Source organism: Notolepis coatsorum, assembly GCF_963971535.1.
Source record: "Notolepis coatsorum genome assembly, chromosome: 1".
NCBI classification, from domain to species: Eukaryota; Metazoa; Chordata; class Actinopteri; order Aulopiformes; family Paralepididae; genus Notolepis; species Notolepis coatsorum.
Genome location: NC_140165.1, coordinates 72,570,499 through 72,593,232, shown reverse-complemented (window position 1 = coordinate 72,593,232; position 22,734 = coordinate 72,570,499). Strand labels below are relative to the sequence as shown.

At 44.5% G+C, this 22,734-nt stretch overlaps 1 protein-coding gene across 1 annotated transcript in view; it reads left to right on the top strand.

Moving 5' to 3' along the window:
• Positions 1-13,082: 13,082 nt before the first annotated feature.
• The window catches only part of mettl25 (methyltransferase like 25), a gene marked incomplete at both ends in the record, with an annotated part of 60,473 nt that continues 50,821 nt past the window's right edge, over positions 13,083-22,734 (top strand). Inside the window, 4 exons of the mRNA XM_084325127.1 lie at positions 13,083-13,302; positions 13,983-14,159; positions 15,320-15,429; positions 20,103-20,714. Of these exons, the coding sequence (XP_084181253.1) occupies positions 13,083-13,302; positions 13,983-14,159; positions 15,320-15,429; positions 20,103-20,714 (1,119 nt within the window). The remainder of the gene's footprint in view (positions 13,303-13,982; positions 14,160-15,319; positions 15,430-20,102; positions 20,715-22,734) is intronic.

Genomic DNA, 22,734 nt, shown 5'->3' with positions numbered 1-22,734 from the left:
GACAACAGAGCAGGAGGGGCGGGTCTTCTTCTTCTTCTTCGTCTTCTTCTTCTTCTAATAGATGTCCGGCAGTCTGGACGCTAAAGGCGCATTACTGCCCCCCACCGTTCAATAGAAACGTCAGTTCAGAAAAAGAGAAAGACTCTCGTCTTGTTTACATCAGGGACCGGGTCCCCCATTTTCAATTCATAAAATGTAAGTAAGGGTGCAACTTGCACAGTGCAATCCATTCTTTGTGGATCTAGCCCACAGTATTTCTGACACTGTGAATACATTCCCTGAGATTCATAGATGTCCCTAGAATAAGATGAGGGACCCGGCCTGATGTAAACAAGACGAAAGTCTTTCTCTGGGCCCCGTTCCCCGTACCTGGCTAACTGAGTTAGCCGGATAAATTCCAGCATAGCTTGACTTAAGCCAGACCTTTCTGTTCCCCGAAGTCGGATTTTCTAAATCACCATGGTAACAGATCAGAAAGTTTGAACCTGGTCGGGAGCAGGGTTAAGTTCAGTTAGCTGGATGAACCTCGCAAAGAAATGCCAGCTCGCTTCCTGAAATATTTCTCACAGTCTAGATCCCATTATACCATTCTGAATTATGTTTTTGTGCTTCGTTTTCCTAGAGGGGGCTTTTGAAATGTATAATAATAGAACTAAATGCTGATAATAAATCATATTCAGCCTATAGATTTACTTTGTCCTAAATAAAATAATGCACGTCATATACGGCGCTCGGAGTCGCGATACACGCTGCATGTGGTTATTTTAATAACGGCGCATTGCAAATGTGAATCCCGCGGGGATATTTTTAATGAATGAAACCTATCGGCCGTTTGGCTCTGATTAGTTTCATATATTCTCCGCTGTAGATTTGCTTAACGGAGCGCCCGGATTGTGTTTCATTCAAGCATAAAATTGAAGTGTCTATGCGTGGATTGTGGTTTTTGTGGATTATGAATTACGAGGAATCTGAGGATTGTTGAATTGTATCATCACTCACACGTTATTGTGATATTGTAACTGGGATTAAAATGTCTGATGAGATGCGCTGTTTGACGGATTTGAGCAATTGAATGAGCCGTTGACGTCACATTAATGCATTTGAGAATAAAGAGATAAAACTTCATTCAAAAGAAAAATATTCTAAACACGGGTCTTTTGTCCATTGATGGATACACAATGAATATATCCCATCTGGCACAGTGGTGCAACGGCTAGTGCTCACTCCTGTCAACCGGACGACCCGAGTTCGAAACCCTGCGTTTCCAATATAATTTTTTGGAATATAATATTAATGAATATACGCAAAAGTAGCCTAGTTTTAAGTTAAAATATTATAAATCTACATGCATTGAGGATGTCATTCTTTATATAGCTCTCAACGTGCACCAAATTGAAATATTTACATTGCAAAAAGAAAAAGAAAACTAGAAGAAGGGGGATTCGAATGCGGGTCGTCCGCGTGAAAGGCAAAATGACCTACCATCACACCATGGTGCCAGACAAATTAAACATCAACCATACATCCCTCAATGGATAAGAGAGCCGTATCCTTATTCTGAAACTGTTGAACTAATTATTATATAATCTGATTGATTGGGGTAATGAGGGACTTAAAATTAGCCTATAGATTATGCATTTAACTTGTCTGCGAGGCTATTGAGCCGTACTGCAATCTGTTAATAAAGTTTTAAATCAATTAATCAATCAATGCCGTTAGAAAATCAGGATTTCTGCTATCGATACTTGCTGTCTTTTCAGCTGAGGCGGGCGCACGCAATTATCCTGGGTCTCAAGTCTGGTTCAAATGAACGAGACTGAATCCACCTTCGAGGAACAGGAAAATCCCGGATTCAAACATCGGGTTAATTGAATCTGGATAATGGGACTATTGATCGACTTAGTTGAACCAGGTACGGGGAATAGGGCCCTGGTCTGCATCCCCTTAACAATTGTGTGTATTGAGCTGTACTGTATTGTACCCATTCTGCAATCTGTTAATAAAGTTTTCAATCAATCAATTCAGATACCAAGAACATGCAAATGGACCATATTAAAAAAAAAAGTCTGTAAATGTGTATTCTACATTCTTATGGAATTAATCTAATTAACGTGATAAACTGACAGCCCTACTTTAAACTGTTAAACAGTAATCCAGAACTATTTATACTGTCTACACTTTATGTGCTCATTTCATGTCTATTCTATTCTTCTACTTATTGTACTGCACTATTTTACTCTGTCTATTCTATCTTACTCTTTTTATTATTGTCTATTTTTTTTTTAAACTAAAGCAAATCATAAACAAGGTGGCCTGTTGGGATGTTAGATCCTAATGTGGAAAAACTGTGATTTTATATGTCTGCAATTTATGCCTGTCTTTTTTCTGTTGTGAAGCACTTTGAGCTGCAATTTCTGTATGAAAGGTGCCATACAAATAAAGTGTATTATTATTATTATTATTATTATTATTATTATTATTATTATTATTATTATTATTATTATTATTATTATTATTATTATTATTATTATTATTATTATTATTATTATTATTATTATTATTATTATTATTATTATTATTATTATTATTATTAAATTCAATAAACAGGTATGCAGTTTAATGAAGGTGTGAATGTGACAATGAATGCAGCTAGGGTGACAAAAACGTCCAGATTTGTGTGGGACAGTCCCGCATTTTTTTGTCCTCTTATCCATCCATCCATAAATAAAAATAAAAACAAGAGAGCCTGTCTTTTGACAGCTCTCTGAAAGGAATGGAGCCCAAAGAGCCGTAATTCCCAGCACTATAGTAGAAACCATGTGGGAGACCGGAGTTCGAATCCCACCTAGGATGGCTTAGAGTAGACGACAGAGTACAGCAACTTGCAATGGGCCTGGTCTACAAGATACACTACACAACACTCAGGTACCCATGTACATGTCAAAATACTTCCCAAAGGTCAGTGAATACCATGACCACAACACCAGAGGTGGAATGTGGAACGCTCTACCCACAGCCGTAAAAGAAATGTGAATCCCTACCCACCTTCAAAACTGCTCTCTACGGGAGGCTGCAATTCGGTAAATGTCCAAATCCCCCCTCCCACCCCCTCCTAATGTACAGTTTCCTCCCCTTCGTATGTATATATTTTCTGTTAGGATCTCTGTTTAACAGTACTGTATATTTGCATATCTTGTATGTCACAAATGTAACAGTACTGTGTACTGTACATCTGTATGTCATAAATGTCATGATATATAATATCTGTATGTTGTGTATGTCATAAATGTCACTATGAATTGAAAATGGGGGACCCTGATGTAAACAAGACAAACGTCTTGCTCTGGTCTGCATCCCCTTCGAGCTGTACTGTATTGTACCCATTCTGCAATCTGTTAATAAAGTTTTCAATCAATCAATCAAAACCTTAGGGAAAGCCGTGAGACCACAGATAAGCCTGAAGCCTGATTTCTCCCGTGGCCAGAGGGCATAATTTCTTTCCGTAGCCTATGTGTGCAAATTGATTGATTGATTGAAAACTTTATTAACAGATTGCAGAATGGGTACAATACAGTACGGCTCAATACACACAATTGTTAAGGGGATGCAGACCAGAGAAAGACTTTTGTCTTGTTTACATCAGGGTCCCCCATTTTTGGGTAGGAGGGGTGGGTGGGGGACACTGTACAACTGTACAAGCAAAACTGTACATTGGAATATTGACAAGACCACACTTGGTAATTTACTGTACTTTGGAGGGGGTTGTGTTAGGACATTTACAGGGGCCAGTTTCGAATTGCAGTCTCCCGTAGGTGTTTTTTTAGAGTGTTTTTGAAAGTGGGTAGTGATTCACATTCCTTTACAGCTTTGGGTAGGGCGTTCCACATTGATGTGGCATAATTGCGAAATGTGTTTAGTCCCTTGTTTGAGCCGAATCTGGGTTTAACATGATTTGTGGAGCTCCCTCTGGTGTTGTGATCGTGGTATTCACTGACCTTTGGGAAGTATTTTGACATGTACATGGGTACCTTGGTCGTGTAGTGTATCTTGTAGACCAGGCCCATTGCAAGTTGCTGTACTCTGTCGTCTACTCTAAGTCATCCTAGGTTGTCAAAGTGGGCAGGGGTGAGGTGGGTTCTAGGAGTAAGGTCAAGCAGTAGTCTGACCAGTTTGTTTTGAGATGTTTGTAATTTAGTTTTTAGCGCCTTTGAGGTGCTTTGGTACCATGAGGTGCAAGCATAGTCGTAGTACCCTTGAATGAGTGCTCCTGCCAGAGTCTTCAGGGTATTCTTGTTTACCAGTGAGGAGATCCGGTACAAGAATCGAGTTCGTTGGTTGACTTTTTTTTTATTACATTGGATGCCATTTTGTCACAGGAAAGATTTGCCTCTAGGATGGAACCCAGGTAGGTAATATCTTCTTTCCTTGTGACAATATTGTCACCCACTGTAACTGAGAAGCCGTCGGTCTTGCTGAGTTTGTTATTTTAACCGAAGAGAATGGACTCTGTTTTGCCCATGTGTAATGATAGTTTGTTATCAGCGAGCCATATGCAGATTTTGCCATAGTTCTGAGCTGAGGGTTTTTTCAACCTGTAACCTGTTCTTGTCAGAGACCAGCAGGGCTGAGTCGTCCGCAAACAGGAACAAGTTGCAGTCACAAGCTGACGACATGTCATTTGCATAAATTAGGAACAGTAGCGGACCTAGTATGCTTCCTTGTGGAACACCACAGCTCACTGGGAGGGGGGGGTAGTGTACCGTTTACCTCCACCATCTGCTCTCTCCCCTCCAGGTAGGATTGCATCCAGCTCACTGATAGACTATCAAAACCAATTGCTTTTAGCTTGTCAATCAGAATGGTGTGATTGACAGTGTCGAAGGCCTTTTGTAGGTCCAGCATGACCATGCCACAGTATTTGCCCGCGTCCACCTCTTGTTTGATGTGGTCGTTTAAATAGAGAAGGCATGTGTCAGTGGAGTGGGATGTTCTGAAGCCAGATTGGAATTCGTAGATTAGATTTTTTTCCGCAAGGTATTTTCCGACCTGTTCGTATAAAAATGTTTCCATGACTTTCGAGATGGATGTAAGGATAGAAACAGGGCGGTAGTTGCCTGGGTCTAATTTACTGCCTTTTTTGTGCAGGGGTGTTACTCTAGCAATTTTGAAGTCCTTGGGGTCTCTTCCGTTCCGCCTTGTACATTATTATTTTTTTTGTATCCACTTTTTCTCCCATTTTCTATATTTTTCTCCCATCCCAATTTCGTATCATCCAATTCAACCCTCCCCTGTCACGGACGCTGTTTCTTGCCTCCCACAAGCCGGCTGCAATGTGGACTAAGTCATACATAGCACAAGTCCCCTCCGGTACTTGAGGTAACAGCAGTCGCATCTTTTCACCTGCGCAGCTCGATCTCTCAGTGGCGAGGAGTAACGCGTGGGAGGCTCACGCTGCCCCCGACACTTCCTGATTCTACTGCGCAGGCGCACCAACCGACCTGTAGGAGTCGCTGTCCACAACGCCCGATCCCCACCCATCAGTTTCCCACCCCCTAATACGGCCAATGTGTATTAGTACGGACGACCAGCTAAACTGAAAGCAAATGTGGAGCACTGGGCTCGAACTGACGAGCCCAGCGTCTCCAGCATTTCGTGGCGAGCGCCTTGCCCACTACACCACGTAGCCGCCCCTCCGCCTTGTACATTATATTATCTGCTTCAAAGTGGTTATGCTTTGGCCCTCTTTCGAAGTGGGTTATGCTTAGAGTTAGGGTTAGGGTTAGGGTTAAGGTTAGGGTTAATGTTAAGGTTAGGGTTAGGCGGAAGAGACCCTTCGGCGCTAAACCAATCAGAGAGGGTCTTCGCACACATAGGCTATGGAAAAAAATCACGCGGCCAGGGGGGGTCCCCTTTATAATAATAATAATAATAATAATAATAATAATAATAATAATAATAATAATAATAATAATAATAATAATAATAATAATAATAATAATAATTGATTGGAAATTGATTGATTGAAAAGTTTATTAACAGATTGCAGAATGGGTACAGTACAGTACAGCTCAATACATACAATTGTTAAGGGGATGCAGACCAGAGAAAGACTTTTGTCTTGTTTACATCAGGGTCCCCCATTTTCAATTCATCATAACATATATGACATACAGATAGACAGTACTGCTACATCTATACATTTATGACATACCAGATTTGCAAATACAGTACTGTGTGATACTAAAAAAATCCAGAAAAAGAGTGTATATACATTTGACATAGAAACTGTACATTGGAGGTGGGGGGGTGGGGGGTGGGGACACTGTACATTGGAATACTGACATACATTTGACATAGAAACTGTACATTGGAGGAGGTTGGGTAGGTGGGGTTGGGTGGGGCTGTACATTGGAGGTGGGGGGGGGGGGGGGGGTTGGGTAGGGGGGGGGCACTGTACATTGGAATACTGACAAGGCCATACTTGGTCTTTACTGTACAACTGGGTTAGGACATTTGTAGGGGGCAGTTTCGAATTGCAGTCTCCCGTAGGTGTTCTTTGAGAGTGTTTTTGAAAGTGGGTAGTGATTCACATTCCTTTACAGCTTTGGGTAGGGCATTCCACATTGATGTGGCATAATTGCTAAACGTGTTTAGTCCCTTGTTTGAGCCGAATCTGGGTTTTACATGATTTGTGGAGCTCCTTCTGGTGTTGTGATCATGGTATTCACTGACCTTTGGGAAGTATTTAATAATAATAATAATAATAATAATAATAATAATAATAATAATAATAATAATAATAATAATAATAATAATAATAATAATAATAATAATAATAATAATAATAATAATAATAATAATAATAATAATAATGAAACGAACCGAAGACACAAAATAAAAAAAATTCGCTGATGTACTAACTCATTGGGGTTAATGGCGTTTTTTTTTTCATAGTCGCAGTTTGCGGAGACGCTGTCTGATTGGCCACTGATGTTTCTGGTCATGTGACATGTGCGCCCAATCGCGTGACGAGCTGTGTCTTTGCCCATTTCCGCCTCTAACAGCCTGCAAACTACCTAACGCCTAGTTTATCACCGGTTAGATGAACTGGCGCTGCTGTGATGGCTGCCTTTCTGATCGCTCCGACGAGACTGTGCTTTATTTTGTTAATTTTTATAGTATTAGGAGTTTTATTTGCACCAACTGTTGGTGCATTATATGTGTATGACCGTCAGTCAATCATTGACATTGGATTAAGAAAAACTTACCGTTTGGATTGCTCTCTGGATCGGATCGCTGAACAGCAGAAATGGCCCACCGAGATCCTTTGTTACGCCGGCCACGGACAAGAAAAAAAGCTGCCGCGAAGACGAGGAAAGAGAGCCGGGGTCCGGAACAGACTGAGGTCCAAACGACACAGAACCACATTGCCCAGCATATTGTTGGCCAATGTGCAATCGATAGGAAACAAATTGGACGACATCAGAGCAAGGATCCAATTCCAGAGGGACATTCGGGATTGTAACGTCCTCTGCTTCACAGAAACTTGGCTGAGTCCAGATGTCCCGAATCATGCAATAGAACCGGCAGACCATTTCTTCGTTCTACGAAAAGACCGGACGGCATTAGAGTCACTAAAGAAGAAAGGAGGCGGCATCGCCTTCATGATAAACAAGGAGTGGTGCGATTTAGGCAACACAAAGGAAATGTCTAACCACTGTTCCCCAGACCTGGAGTTTATCACGATAAAATGTCGACCCTTCTTCCTCCCAAGAGAGTTAACGTCCATCATCCTCACCGGAGTGTACATTCCACCACACGCGAACACTGAGGTCGCACTTTCAAAACTTCACGACGAGGTAAACAAACTCCAGGCAGCTAACGTTGACGCGGCCATTTTGGTCTTGGGGGATTTCAACAGCGCGCGTCTTAAAAAGGTGCTGCCGAATTTCTATCAGCATGTGACCTGTCCCACCAGAGGCGAGAACATATTAGACCATGTATACTCGCAATTTAAGAATGGGTACAAGTCACAGGCTCTTAGTCCATTCGGTAAAAGCGATCACGTTGCAATTTTTCTTTTGCCTAAGTACAAACAGTGTCTCAAGCGAACGCCGGTGGTCTCGCGAGAGGTTAAACGTTGGACCGTGACGTCAGTAGAGTCACTCCAAGCAGTGCTGGGAAGCACAGAATGGAGTGTACTCCGTGATAACACAGCCAATATTAACGAATACACCGAAACGGTGATTGACTATGTCTGTACTCAGGTAGAAGTAATAATCCCCACCACCAAAATTAATATCTACCCAAACCAAAAGCCCTGGGTAGACAAATCCGTCCGTGAGGCTCTGAAAGTGCGCACATCAGCATACAACACCGGGCTGGTGACAGGCAACATGGAAGAACACAAGATGGCAAGATACAACGTCAGGAGAGCAGTAATAGAGGCAAAACGGCGTTACAGGGATAAAGTTGAACTTCAGTTTGAACAGGCTGACTCTAGAGGCATGTGGCAGGGCCTCAGAACAATGACAGACTACAAAGGAACCCCCCTCAAACTGAACAGTGACATCTCCTTAGCAAATGATCTCAACTCCTTCTATGCGAGGTTTGAGGCTGTGAATAACAACACCAGCCTACAAACCACGGCAATGGGGGGGGGGGGGTCTGCTGATGGAGACTCAGTGTTCAGGGTAACAGAGCATGAGGTGAGACGGATCTTTAAAAAAGTGGATATCAGGAAGGCAGCAGGACCGGACGGCATCCCCGGCCGCGTCCTAAAAGTCTGTGCCGACCAACTGGCCCCGGTATTCACTGACATCTTCAACCTGTCCTTGGAACAGGCCGTCATCCCCACCTGTCTGAAGAAGTCCACCATCATCCCTGTACCCAAAAAATCTACGCCCGCTTGCCTCAACGACTACCGCCCTGTAGCCCTCACCTCCATAGCCATGAAGTGCTTTGAGAAGCTAGTGAAGGGCTACATCTGTTCCTCCCTCCCCATCAACCTGGACCCTCTGCAATTTGCATATCGCCCCAACAGGTCCACGGAGGACGCCATAGCCCATGTGCTGCACACAGCAGCATCACATCTGGACAAGAGGAAGGGGAACTATGTGAGAATGCTGTTCATCGACTACAGCTCAGCATTCAATACCATAGTCCCCTCCAAACTCATAGCCAAGCTCAGGGACCTGGGCTTGAACTATGACCTGTGCCAGTGGGTCCTGGACTTCCTGACGGGCAGACCCCAGGTGGTAAGAGCCGGCAACTGCACCTCCTCATCCATCACGCTCAACATAGGGGCCCCCCAGGGCTGTGTTCTGAGCCCCCTCCTCTACTCCCTGTACACACATGACTGCGTAGCACAGCGGAACAACAACACCATCATCAAATTTGCTGATGACACAGTAGTGGTGGGCCTGATCTCTGCCAACGACGAAAGGGCCTACCTGGAAGAGGTAGAGAACCTGTCACAGTGGTGTCAGGAGAACTGCCTCTCCCTGAACGTCAGCAAAACAAAAGAGATGATTGTGGACTTCAGGAGGTCGGGGGTCAAGGACTACAGCCCCCTCAGCATCGACGGGGCACCAGTTGAGAGAGTGAACAGTTTCAAGTACCTCGGAGCCCACATATCCGAGGACTTGACATGGACCACACACATTGACAGTGTTGTGAAGAAGGCACGACAACGCCTCTACTTCCTCAGGCGCCTAAGGAAGTTCCAAGTCAGTCAGAAGATCCTTAGGAACTTCTACTCATGTACAATAGAGAGCATCCTGACCGGCAACATCACCTCCTGGTTTGGGAATAGCACTGCACAAGACCGTAGCAGACTACAAAGAGTGACACGTTCAGCCGAACGCACAATTAGAGGGGGGCTTCCCACCCTCCAGAACATTTACAACAAGCGGTGCAAGGGGAAGGCTAAGAGAATTATTAAGGACTCGAGCCACCCGAACAACTGCCTCTTTGAACTGCTGCCGTCAGGCAAGCGATACCGGAGTCTTATGGCGAGCACAGAAAGACTCAGAAGGAGCTTCTATCCCCAGGCCATCAGGCTGCTAAACGAACAATAATCGCTAAACGAACAATAATCACTATGCAACAACCATCAAATGCACACAGCACACACACCCACACGCACACACACACTCACTCAAACAAACAACACACTGCAGCACCCACTCTCCACACTTTAGATCACACAAACACACTTACACTTTATATTTATTGATAAAGGATTTGCACTACAACTCGTACACCTACTGTGAATTGTACCTAAACTGCACCTTGTCCATTTATGCCTTGCACTATATAGTATTGTATATTAGTACACTGCACAGTATTGTATATTGTATGGTAACTACGTCTACGAACATTGTACATATGTCTAAACTGAACACTGTGACCTCTTTTTTTTCTTCTAATTTTTACTATGTTTTTATTTCATACTTATCTTGTCATGCACAGTCTCTGGAGCGCAACAGTAAGAAGCATTTTGTACAAAAGTATTCTGTACTTCTGTATGACAACTATTAAAGAAACTTGAAACTTGAAACTTGTTAAGCTTAGGCGACTCTTTCGAAGTTGGTTACAGTTAGAGTTTGGAATCAGGGCTGGCGTTCTATCGCCCTGCTCTAAGACAAACTCTAACCTTAACCAACTTCCAAAGAGCGCCTAAGCTTAACCGGTGTAGAAACAGGCGTCACACGATTGGGCGCACATGTCACATGACCAGAAACATCAGTGGCCAATCAGAGAGCGTCTCCGCAAACTGCGGTTACAAAAAAAAATAACGCGGGTTAATGCATTTTGGTACACCCAATATGGCGTCCATAGAGTGGCAGGATAATGGCGGTACACCCAACATGGCGTCCATAGAGTGGCAGGATAGCGTCTCTACAATTCGTAGCCGCATTTCTGCAGACCCCTCTCTGATTGGTTGAGCTCCATTTCTGCAGACCCCTCTCTGATTGGTTGAGCGAAGCCCCTCTCTGATTGGAAATGTACTACCAGATTCGCGTATAACGTTATTTCGCGTGACTTCGCGGTTTATTCATAACGTTATGCACATTTCACAACACAGCCAGCTGTCAGAAACTGTACATTGTAACGTTGTTATTTCGCAGCCTGCCAATTTGATGTTCCCAAATCATATTCAGAAAGTATCACAGAGACTTCTATTGACCAAGGAATTAGTTATTATTAGTAAGACACAACATTTCCGTAGCAATTGACCACCAGACTCTTTCTCTTAAGGCATTAACTGGGTTAATTAATATAAATGTTATATTGTAACTGTCTAGTTACACATTGGTTCCGAAACATGTATGTTCTTTGAATCTGAGAGAGCTCTGGTCAGTGAAGCCAGCGAGCGATTATTATTGGTTTTTAATGACAAACCAATTACATAATCCTATCCAACATATGTGTAAAGGCACACACAACATATTCCAGTTAACGGTATATTTTTTTAATGATTCGTTATGGCGTAATCAATACTTCGGTTCAAATAACAAACTCAGCAAGACCGACGGATTCTCAGTTACAGTGGGTGACAATATTGTCACAAGGAAAGACGAAATTACCTACCTGGGTTCCAGAGGCAAATCTTTCCTGTGACAAAATGGCATCCAATGTAATAAAAAAAAGTCAACCAACGAACTAGATTCTTGTACCGGATCTCCTGTCTGGTAAACAAGAATACCCTGAAGACTCTGGCAGGAGCACTCATTCAAGGGTACTATGACTATGCGTGCACCTCATGGTACCAAAGCACCTCAAAGGCGCTTAAAACAAAATTACAAACATCACAAAACAAACTGGTCAGACTACTACTTGACCTGAACCCCAGAACCCACCTCACCCCTGCCCACTTTGCCAACCTAGGATGGCTTAGAGTAGACGACAGAGTACAGCAACTTGCAATGGGCCTGGTCTACAAGATACACTATACGACCGGGGTGCCCATGTACATGTCAAAATACTTCCCAAAGGTCAGTGAATACCACAACCACTACACCAGAGGAAGCTCAACAAATCATGTTAAACCCAGATTCGGCTCAAACAAGGGACTAAACACGTTTCGCAATTATGCCACAACAATGTGGAACGCCCTACCCAAAGCTGTAAAGGAATGTGAATCCCTGCCCACATTCAAAACCGCTCTTAAAGAGCACCTACGGGAGGCTGCAATTCGAAACTGGCCACCGTAAATGCCCAAAACCCCCACCACCTCCTAATAGACAGTCTCCTCCCCACCGCATGTATATATTCCCTCCCCGCCGTATGTATATTTCCCTCCCACCCACCCACCCCCTCCTAATGTACAGTCCCCTCCCCATCATATGTATATACTCTGTCAGGATCTAGGGGTAACAGTACTGTATATTTGAATACCGCTTATGTCACAAATGTATCAGTACTAAATACCTATATGTCCCTATGCCATAAATGTCATGTATGTTGTGTATGTCATAAATGTCTATATGAATTGAAAATGGGGGACCCTGATGGAAACAAGACAAACGTCTTTCTCAGGTCTGCATCCCCTTAACAATTGTATGTATATTGAGCCGTACTGTATTGTACCCATTCTGCAATCTGTTAAATAAAGTTTTCATTCATTCATTCATTCATTCATTCATTCATTCATTCATTCATTCATTCATTCATTCATTCATTCATTCATTCATTCATTCATTCTTAAATTGCGTTCGCGACCTCCATGTTTTGGGGCTATTCATCAGAAAACTCGGATCCGGGATTCGGCTCCCATCCGTCAGGCGGATGGGAGGTTTTCAGCCTCTCTCTCTGGAGCTTAACGGAGTTTCGACTCCTGGCTAGAGGAGCATGTCGCGGCTCACGCGCATGCGCGCGCTCGGCCAATCAGAGAGGGGTATGCAGAAATAGCCTCAACCAATCAGAGAGGGGTCTGCAGAAATGCGGCTACGAATTGTAGAGACGTCGGACGATGGCTGTTGTGCATCATGTTCGACTGCTCATGCCTGAGTGTACCGGAAGTGAAACACGTCACAGGCAGCGCTTGTCCGCGACAGAGAGAGAGCGTTTCTTTATTAATGGCGTCTCCTCCTGTTGATTCCCTCGAGGAGGTGCAGCGACGGCTGGATGAAGTCACGCGGTTCCTGTCGGTGTCGCTGAGCATCGCCAACGCGCACACGGTGGAGTTCTACACGCACGACGTGTGGACGCGCTTCATGGCGGTGCCGCCGGAGCAGGTCCTGTCAGCCATCACCGCGGACACCGGCCGCCAGGGGGCGCCAGAACACAGAGGGAATGGTAACTTCATACACTGTGTAATAAATAGCCTATCTAGTTGTATGAATAATTATAATTGTACAATAGCTATATCAGAGACAACCACTGCACTTTTACAGTCTATTGTTGTCTCACTGTTCTGTCCTGTTTATTATGTTATTCTTATTTGTGGGGGGGGGGGGGGGGGGGGGGGGGAATCATGCACTGTAATGTCGATTCACATTCCATTTGTATATACAATATGGTGAATAAAGTCATCTTAATCTGAATCCGACAGTCTTTATAATGACTATATATGACTCTAAGCAGACTTTGACTATATTACAAATAGTTTGCACAATTCATGGCATCTCATGAATTCTCAGGGGAAACACTTCCTATGTAAACAAGACGAAAGTCTTTCTCTGGTCTGCATCCCCTTAACAATTGTGTGTATTGAGCCGTACTGTACTGTACCCATTCTGCAATCTGTTAATAACATTTTCAATCAATCAATCAATCAATCAATGTAAACAAGACGAAAGTCTTTCTCTGGTCTGCATTGTTTGTATTGAGCTGTACTGTATTGTATTGTACCCCATTCTGCAATCTGTTAATAACGTTTTCAATCAATCAAATTGCTTTGAAAAAATCTGAAATCCTCTGCACAGCCAATATCAAGTATATTGAATGAATAACATGTATGTAACCTATCCTAACAGAGAAGTGCAAGACAACATATGGGTTCTGTGCCACTACTGAGCGATTGATTGATCCCTGCAAGCTGCTGGAGGCCGCCAAGGTCCACTGTCTGCCCGGGCTTGGTGTCTGTATGGCCAGGGAGACGCTACTGCAGGCGCTCAGCCCACCAGGCCGCGCCACGCCGCCAGCAGAAGAAGGTAGTGAAAACTCTCCATGCTTAGAGGATCCATTCAGTTTCCTCATGTTCAGCCAAACTCATTTATCATAAATCTGACAACATAAAAGCCAAGTAGACATTTTCTTCTTGTACCGGCGCCCATAAATTCAAGGTTGTTTTTATCTTCCAAGATCATATTATGGTCTTTTAACACTTTGGGAGCCAGTCCGTGTTTTCCTTTTTACCCCCTTGAATGCCCACATCCACTCCAATGTTAACATTAATATCGCCTAATCTATGTTTTAAATTATGGCTATGTATCTAATCTGCCCGTCGCTTATCAAAGACTCATTTTCCAGTCAACATTGTCAAGGCAGATTGTTTTTTTATCGCTTCATTTCCGTTTGATAGCATTTTGAAAATCACTCGTTTTCGCGGAAAAAACAACCCATTCTATGATAATCGCCTTTTACTGGAATATTCTAGAACGTTGTCATTTGTCGGCCTATTTATGAATAGTTTTCAAATAAACGCTAGATAATCGATAGTATATGTGTGCGCACACACGCGCGTGCCGCGCGCTGATAATCGCTGCTCTTATTTCCTGATGGCTTTTACAGTCAAAACAGCCATATCACATATAGGGGAAACGCTTATATCTCCGTGAAAACGAGTCTGATTATCCTAAGACTGATAACATAGATTCCTTACCTGAGATCAGATGGTATCCAAATGGATTATTCCAATTCCTGATCACCATTCGAAAAAATCCATCATTGTATTGATCAACCGTGTATACAGTAGAACACATAATCCCCGCTGCTCTTCAGGCTCCGGAGTGATGCCGGTCGATGCCGAGTGAGAAGTAAAATGTGGAGTCAGAAATCCTTTCTCCCATTCACTTTCATTGAGTCCAATCCAAAAGGGTGATTTACCATCTGGGAGACGATAGGGGGCGCTTTTTTCACATCTGAGAGCCTGGGGTGACTGGATCTCCAACGGTAGGCTCGCTTGATGCAATATGATTTCAGATCGCTAATAAAAAATAAAAAGCGAATAAAACGAATATTCTCGTGATGGGCCTTCAACCCGGGGGGTAATAACCAGAGAAAAGCCGCGAGTGGCATTCAAAGTGTTAAGGGTGTTGTCCGGCCAAGACAGTCATTTATGTTGTGACCTCTTCTGCTCTGTGTGGCGCAGCAGGTGCCCTTCTTGAGCCGGATGAGTTCATGAACTCTAAGAAGTCCCACGAGGTCCAGTCCATGTCTGCCGTGGTGGCTCTGCTGGCGCGGAGCTGCAGGGTCTCTCAGGTACAGTAACACATCTAGTTCTGCACCACAAGGTCCAGGCCCGGAGCTGCAGGGTCTCTCAGGTACAGTAACATCTAGTTCTGCACCACGAGGTCCAGGCCCGGAGCTGCAGGGTCTCCCAGGTACAGTAACATCTAGTTCTGCACCACGAGGTCCAGGCCCGGAGCTGCAGGGTCTCTCAGGTACAGTAACATCTAGTTCTGCACCACGAGGTCCAGGCCCGGAGCTGCAGGGTCTCCCAGGTACAGTAACATCTAGTTCTGCACCACGAGGTCCAGGCCCGGAGCTGCAGGGTCTCTCAGGTACAGTAGTAACTAGGGGTGTAACGGTACGTGTATTCGTCCCGTGAATTTACGGTACGGCCGTCACGGTACGGTACGCGCACCATACGATGAATACGCCCCACAGCGCAAACACACCAGTCTCACATGCAGGCACTCGCAGGTTCCGTGTCCGTGTGAGAACAGCGCGCGGCACACAGAGTCCGACTTCAGAGAAAAGCACATTTACATTGGAACAGCTGCAGGGTCATTACAGTTTTATTTCGTTTTCTTGTTCGCCCAATAACGTTAACCAAATGAAACCAATGGAAAGACACACACACACACGCGCCAACACACACATCAACATTCTCCGCCGCCGGACTCACAGGCACAATCAAATAAAAAAAAAGAAACATACTTTTCCGGACAGATCATCTGAGCTCCACTGTGTTTAAATCTGTTCTCTAGTATTCAGTCTGGTCGTGAAGTTAAATTCTCTCTGGAAGTGAAACTGAAACTTATCAAGGATAAGTTGTTAAAGGGGCAGTAGGCAAGTGGATGCCTGAACACAGAATGACACGGCAAGCCTATCGAAAATTATTCTATTTAACAATAATAATTATAATAATTATCATAAATATAATATAAAAATAAATACATTTTTTTTTATATTAACACATTGGGCGCCATGGGTTATATCCATCAATATACCCAGTCTGCCACTGTTGAAAGCCTATGGAGATGTTTACCTTCTTTGCAGGGCTATAACTTTTAAAATTGTATTGACATTACTATGGCCCATTCAACATCGATTATCTATCGTTCAGGATGTGGGAACGTTATATTTTTTCATTCATACATTGTTGTGTTAATAGCGTCGAGAATATAAGTATGTTTTTAATCTTTTCTGCTGTAATTCCAAAAACAGTAGTTATAGGCCCTGAAGCATATGATAGATTATCGATTGGCGTTTCTTTCCTATACACACTATATTAAAAAATTCAAATGTATATGATCGGTATACATTATGCTTCATCATGCGTGAAGGAAAGGGGGGGGGTCGTTTATAATTCCTTGATCGTCAGTAACGGCTTTATTTAGTATGGGTTGATATATTGATCAGATGGTTTGCAGTGAAATTAATAAACAATCGGGCTGAAAAGAACGTTACTATCCTCTTACCGTTCGCCGATGAGACTGGAGGAAAAAGATCCCAATTATTTGACGCCGATCTCCTACACCCATTTCCGGTTTGTATGGCGCAATAAACGCAGAAATCATATAGATTATTAAGTTTAGAAAGCGATCCAAATGCGGGCGGCTATGTGGTGCAGTGGGCAAGGCGCTCACCACCAATGCAGGAGACGCTGGCTTCGAGCCCAGCTCTCCGCATTGCTATCAGCTTGGCTGGTCGTTCATACTAATACAATTGGCAGTATTAGGGGGTGGGAAGCTGATGGGTGGGGATCCGACGTTGTGGACAGCGACTCCTACAGGTCGGTTGTTGCGCCTGCGCAGCAGAATCAGGAAGCGACGGGGGTGGCGTGCCCTCCAAACGCAGACCCCCGACGCTGAGAGATCGCGCTGTGCAGGTGAAAAGATGCGACTGCTGCTTCCTCGAGTACCGGAGGGGACACGTGATGTAAGGCTTAGTCCACATTGCAGCCGGCTTGTGGGAGGCATGGCCTAACAACGTTCGAGACAGGGGAGGGTAGAATTGGACGATACGAAATTGGGGAAGGGAGAAAAAATGTAAAATGGGAGAAAAAGTTAAAAAAAAAAGAAGAAAAAAAAGCGATCCAAATGCACTATTGTAGAAATCGTCAGAAAGGAGAAACGCACAATTTCTATCTTGCGACAACACAAAGCCGTGTGTCATTTATTACATTTATAGCACAAGTGACAGCTGTCAGAACTATGCCGTGCTAGCCTCTGCAGCTCGTAGTAACCAAACATTTTATCAATGAAATCCCACCAGTGCGTCTTCTCTAAGCCCAACCCCAAAACCAACCTCCTTAAAGTGACAGTGCCCCATCAACACATCAAAACAATACAATGGTGAATTATGTCTATAGCACCCACTACATACGTCCCCCCAGAATTCATCATAACAAAAAAAGTCAATGAACAGGAGGGCGGAGAACTCTGCCATAACGGCTCCGCCTGACCCCTGTAGAGGCCGGCGCCTCTGTAGGGAAAACCTGTGGGCCCCGGTCTGAAGAGAGGTCGGCTGGAGTGCCAAACCGGGCGACCCAGGTTCCAATAAAGGCCCTGGCCTCCTCGGCAGACGTCGTGGCTGACAGTGGAACTGCCTCTGGCCAACGGGTAGTCCTGTCTACCATAGTAAAGAGGTAACTGAAGCCGTGTGAGGGGGGCAGGGGGCCCACTAGGTCAACGTTCACGTGGTCGAACCTCCTTTCAGGTACAGGGAAGTGCTGCAGGGGGGCCTTGGTATGACGGACGGTACACTTTAGCGCGCTGGCACTCCAATCTTTCCTAAGCCCAGGCCAGACAAACTTGGCGGACACTAGTCTCTGCGTAGGTTTCTTTCCCAGGTGGGAGAGGCCGCGGACAGCGTCATAAACACCCGCCTCCATCCTGTGGGAATGATGGGGCGGGGCTGTCCCATAGAGACATCACACAGGAGTGTGGTGCCAGCGCTGTCAAAAACCACATCCTCTAACCGCAGGCTTGAGGTGGCTGACCTGAAATCTCGCACTTCAGGGTCGGTAGCCTGGTCTGCCGCCATACCGGTGTAATCCAGCCCCAAGTGGATGGCGCCCGCTACAGCCCGGGAGAGGCAGTCTGCGACAAGGTTTGCTTTACCTGCCACATGTTGAATGTCAGTAGTGAACTCTGAGACATATGAGAGTTGTCGCTGTTGATGGGCGGACCATGGCTCAGACACCTTGGCCATGGCGAACGTCAGCGGCTTGTGATCCACGAAGGCCGTGAACTGGCGGGCCTCCAGCAGGAAACGAAAATGGCGGATGGCAAGGTAGAGGCCGAGGAGCTCCCGATCGAAGGTGCTATACCTCCGCTCGCTGGGGCTTAACTGGCGGCTGCCAAGCCCCGCCTACCCACTGTTCAAACACTGCGCCCACGGCAAAATATGAGGCGTCGGTGGTGATGGAGATCGAGGCCTTAAAGGAAGGATGTGCCAGCAGCAAGCTTTGTCTCTCTCTGCAGACCAGTCGACAACATGCTTTGGCGCTTTACCCCTAAGGGCCTCATACAAAGGCTGCATAATCCGAGCCGCCTGGGGAATAAAGCGGTGATAAAAGTTGATCATTCCGAGAAACAAGTTCAAGTTTCAAGTTTTTGTCATACAGAAGTACAGAATACTTTTATACAAAATGCTTCTTACTGTTACGCTCCAGAGACTGTGCTAGACAAGATAAGTACGAAATAACATAGTATAGCATGTAAATTAGAAGTAAAAAATTAAAACTCCTGCAGTGACCTAACCGTGGGCGGCCGGGGAAAATGCATCACCGCTTCCACCTTCATGGGAAGAGGGACCGCTCCCTCTTTTGTGACTCTGTGCCCCAGGAAGTCAATGGTCGACCGCCCAAACTGGCATTTGGCCGGGTTGATTATCAGTCCATGCTCATTTAGCCGCTCAAAAAGCATCCGGAGGTGGGACATGTGCTCAGCCTTAGAGAAGACGCACTGGTGGGATTTCATTGATAAAATGTTTGGTTACTACGAGCTGCAGAGGCTAGCACGGCATAGTTCTGACAGCTGTCACTTGTGCTATAAATGTAATAAATGACACACGGCTTTGTGTTGTCGCAAGATAGAAATTGTGCGTTTCTCCTGTCCGGATTCGATACCAGTGTCTCTGCGATGGTAGACAGACGCTGTGCTACCCGGCCGCCCTTTTATAAGCACTTTTGAAAAGCATGTGCATATCCGTTTGTGGACTGAAGTTGTGGAATAACTTACCTGAATACATCAAAATGAGTAAACATATTGCACAATTTAAAAAGCAGCTTAAAAAATACACATTAGAGAAATATAGAAATGAGTAATGCGGATAAACAAAGTTATGTTATATTGTGTTATAGTGTTGTATTGTATTTACTGCTGTCAAGCGACTCAAGTTTTTTCTTTTTGTACTATAAGTAAAAGTACATTATATAATGTATTATACAAAATTATGTTATATCAAGTAAAATTAATGGAAGAAAAAGCGGGTAGGGATCAATAAGCTTAGCTTCCCTCTACTCCTTTTTTGAACATGTCAACTAACTAACTACATTGCGCTTGACTTTTATAATTTTTCATTATGATTGTTCTGCTTGATATTGTGATTTGTTTGGAGGAATGTGGAGAATACATGTTCAAAAATAAACGTATTCATTCCTAACCCAGTCCTCTTGCCTGCACCTCCCCCTCACACTCCAGGTGGTCGACGTGGGCTCTGGGAAGGGCTACCTGTGCTCCTTCCTATCCCTACGGTATGGCCTGCAGGTGTTCGGCATCGACTCCTCCAGAACCAACACCCGCGGCGCCCAGGAGAGGAACCGGAAGCTGAAGAAGTTCTCCAGGGCCTACCGCAGACACCACAAAGTAGCGAGGAACCGGATGGAGGCACCAAATCCGGGTCGGGGCGAATTGGCAGGAGAAGACGACGGAATATTCAGCGTTACTGGTGAGGATTTGAGCCAAAGTTCTAGTTTGCAGTCAAATGCAACCAAAAGGGAAACCGCATCACTGGGGGAGGAACAGGAAGTGCCCTCGCCATCATCACCACCATCAGTGGACAGTGCTTCAGACCTAGAGGACCCACAGCCAGAAACAGACTTCCTCTGCGCTCTCCCCATGGATGTGACGGAGACGACGGCTCCCAGAGTTCCCCCTGGCCAGCTGAGCGCTGAAGAGAGAGAGAGGAGGAAGAGGGCGAACCTGGAGAGGAAGGCTGCCCACCGGCCCGACAGCGACAGTCCACTGTTCTCACCCTTAACCTCTTACGTCACCGCGGACACGGAGCTACAAGAGCTCATCGGGGAACTGGAGGTAAGAACCAGTTGTTGTTGTTGTTGTTGTTGTTGTTGTTGTTGTTGTTGTTGTTGTTGTTGTTCAAGTTTCTTTATTAGTTGTCATACAGAAGTACAGAATACTTTTATACAAAATGCTTCTTTCTGTTTCGCTCCAGAGACTGTGCTAGACAAAAATAGATAATAAAATAAGTATAGCAAGTATAAAATAGAAGTCAAGTACGTAGACAAAAATGTTCAGTATATACATATACAATGCTCTATGTAGAGTAGAAGTAACTGAGTTACCATACAATATCCTATACAATATACTATACAGTGCAAAGCAGAAGTGGGATGAGGTACAATTTAGGTACAATATAATTTACAGTAAGGTGTAATGAGGTATGGGTTGTAGTGCAAATTCTTTACCGATAAATATAAAGTGTGCTTAGGTGTACTAAAGTGGTTAAAGTGGGTGCTGCAGTGAGTTGTATGTTTAAAGTGAGTGTGTGCGTGTGGATGTGTGTGCTGTGAGTGCATTTGATGGTTGTTACATAGTGTTATTGTTCGTTGAGCATCCTGATGGCCTGGGGGTAGAAGCTTCTTCTGAGTCTTTCTGTGCTTGCCATGAGACTCCGGTATCGCTTGCCTGACCGCAGCAGTTCAAAGAGGCAGTTGTTTGGGTGGCTGGAGTCTTTGATAATTCTCTTAGCCTTACCCATGCACCGCTTGTTGTAAATGTTCTGGAGAGTGGGAAGCCCCCCTCCAATTGTGCGCTCGGCTGAACGGGCCACTCTCTGTAGTCTGCTACAGTCTTGTGTGGTGCTATTCCCAAACCAGGAGGTGATATTGCCAGTCAGGATGCTCTCTATTGTGCATGAGTAGAAGTTCTTAAGGATCTTCTGACTGACTTGGAACTTCCTTAGGCGCCTGAGAAAGTAGAGGCGTTGTCGTGCCTTCTTCACAACACTGTCAATGTGTGTGGTCCATGTCAAGTCCTCAGATATGTGGACTCCGAGGTACTTAAAACTGTTCACTCTCTCAACCGGTGCCCCGTCGATGCTGAGGGGACTGTAGTCCCTGACTCCCGACCTCCTGAAGTCCACAATCATCTCCTTTGTTTTGCTGACGTTCAGGGAGAGGCTGTTCTCTTGACACCATCCCGCTAGAACCTTGACCTCCTCCAGGTAGGCCCTCTCGTCGTTTGCAGAGATCAGGCCCACCACTACTGTGTCGTCAGCAAATTGTTTAACCTCAATGTTTGAGGGCATGGAGGTATTGTAAAGGGGAAGTTCACCCAGAATAAATGTTTCCTGCTGCTATTTATTCATCCAGATAGTTTCTGTGTGATGTGCCTCGTCTTGGAGGTATCTGATGTAGCAGTATGATGTATGATCTGTCATCACTCCAATACAATCGGTTTGTGGCTCAAAACAGCAAAAAATACTTTTGAGTGACCCGGTCACTCAAGATAATCACACAAACCTTTAGGAACTATTCTCTACCAAAGTTCACCCGCCACACATTATTATGCTAATGCTAACTTCTAGTGAATGGAATAATACTATATTTAGTAGGGATGCCCCGATCATGTTTTTTGCCACCGATCGTCTGAGTCATATCGGCCGATACACTGCCGATACCGATCGTTTTTGGTTTTCTTATAGCAGCCAAACCACAAAAACAAAACAACTGAATGAATGAATGAAAACTTTATTTAACAGATTGCAGAATGGGTACAATAATACAGTACGGCTCAATACACACAATTGTTAAGGGGATGCAGACCAGAGAAAGACGTTTGTCTTGTTTACATCAGGGTCCCCCATTTTCAATTCATAGTGACATTTATGACATACTCAACATACAGTACATGACATCATGACATTTATGGCATAGGGACATACATGACATACAGGTATATAGTACTGTTACATTTGTGGCATATACGATATGCAAATAATATACAGTACTGTTACCCAGAGATCCTAACAGAAAATATTATATACATATGATGGGGATGAGACTGTACATTAGGAGGAGGGGGGGGGGGTTGG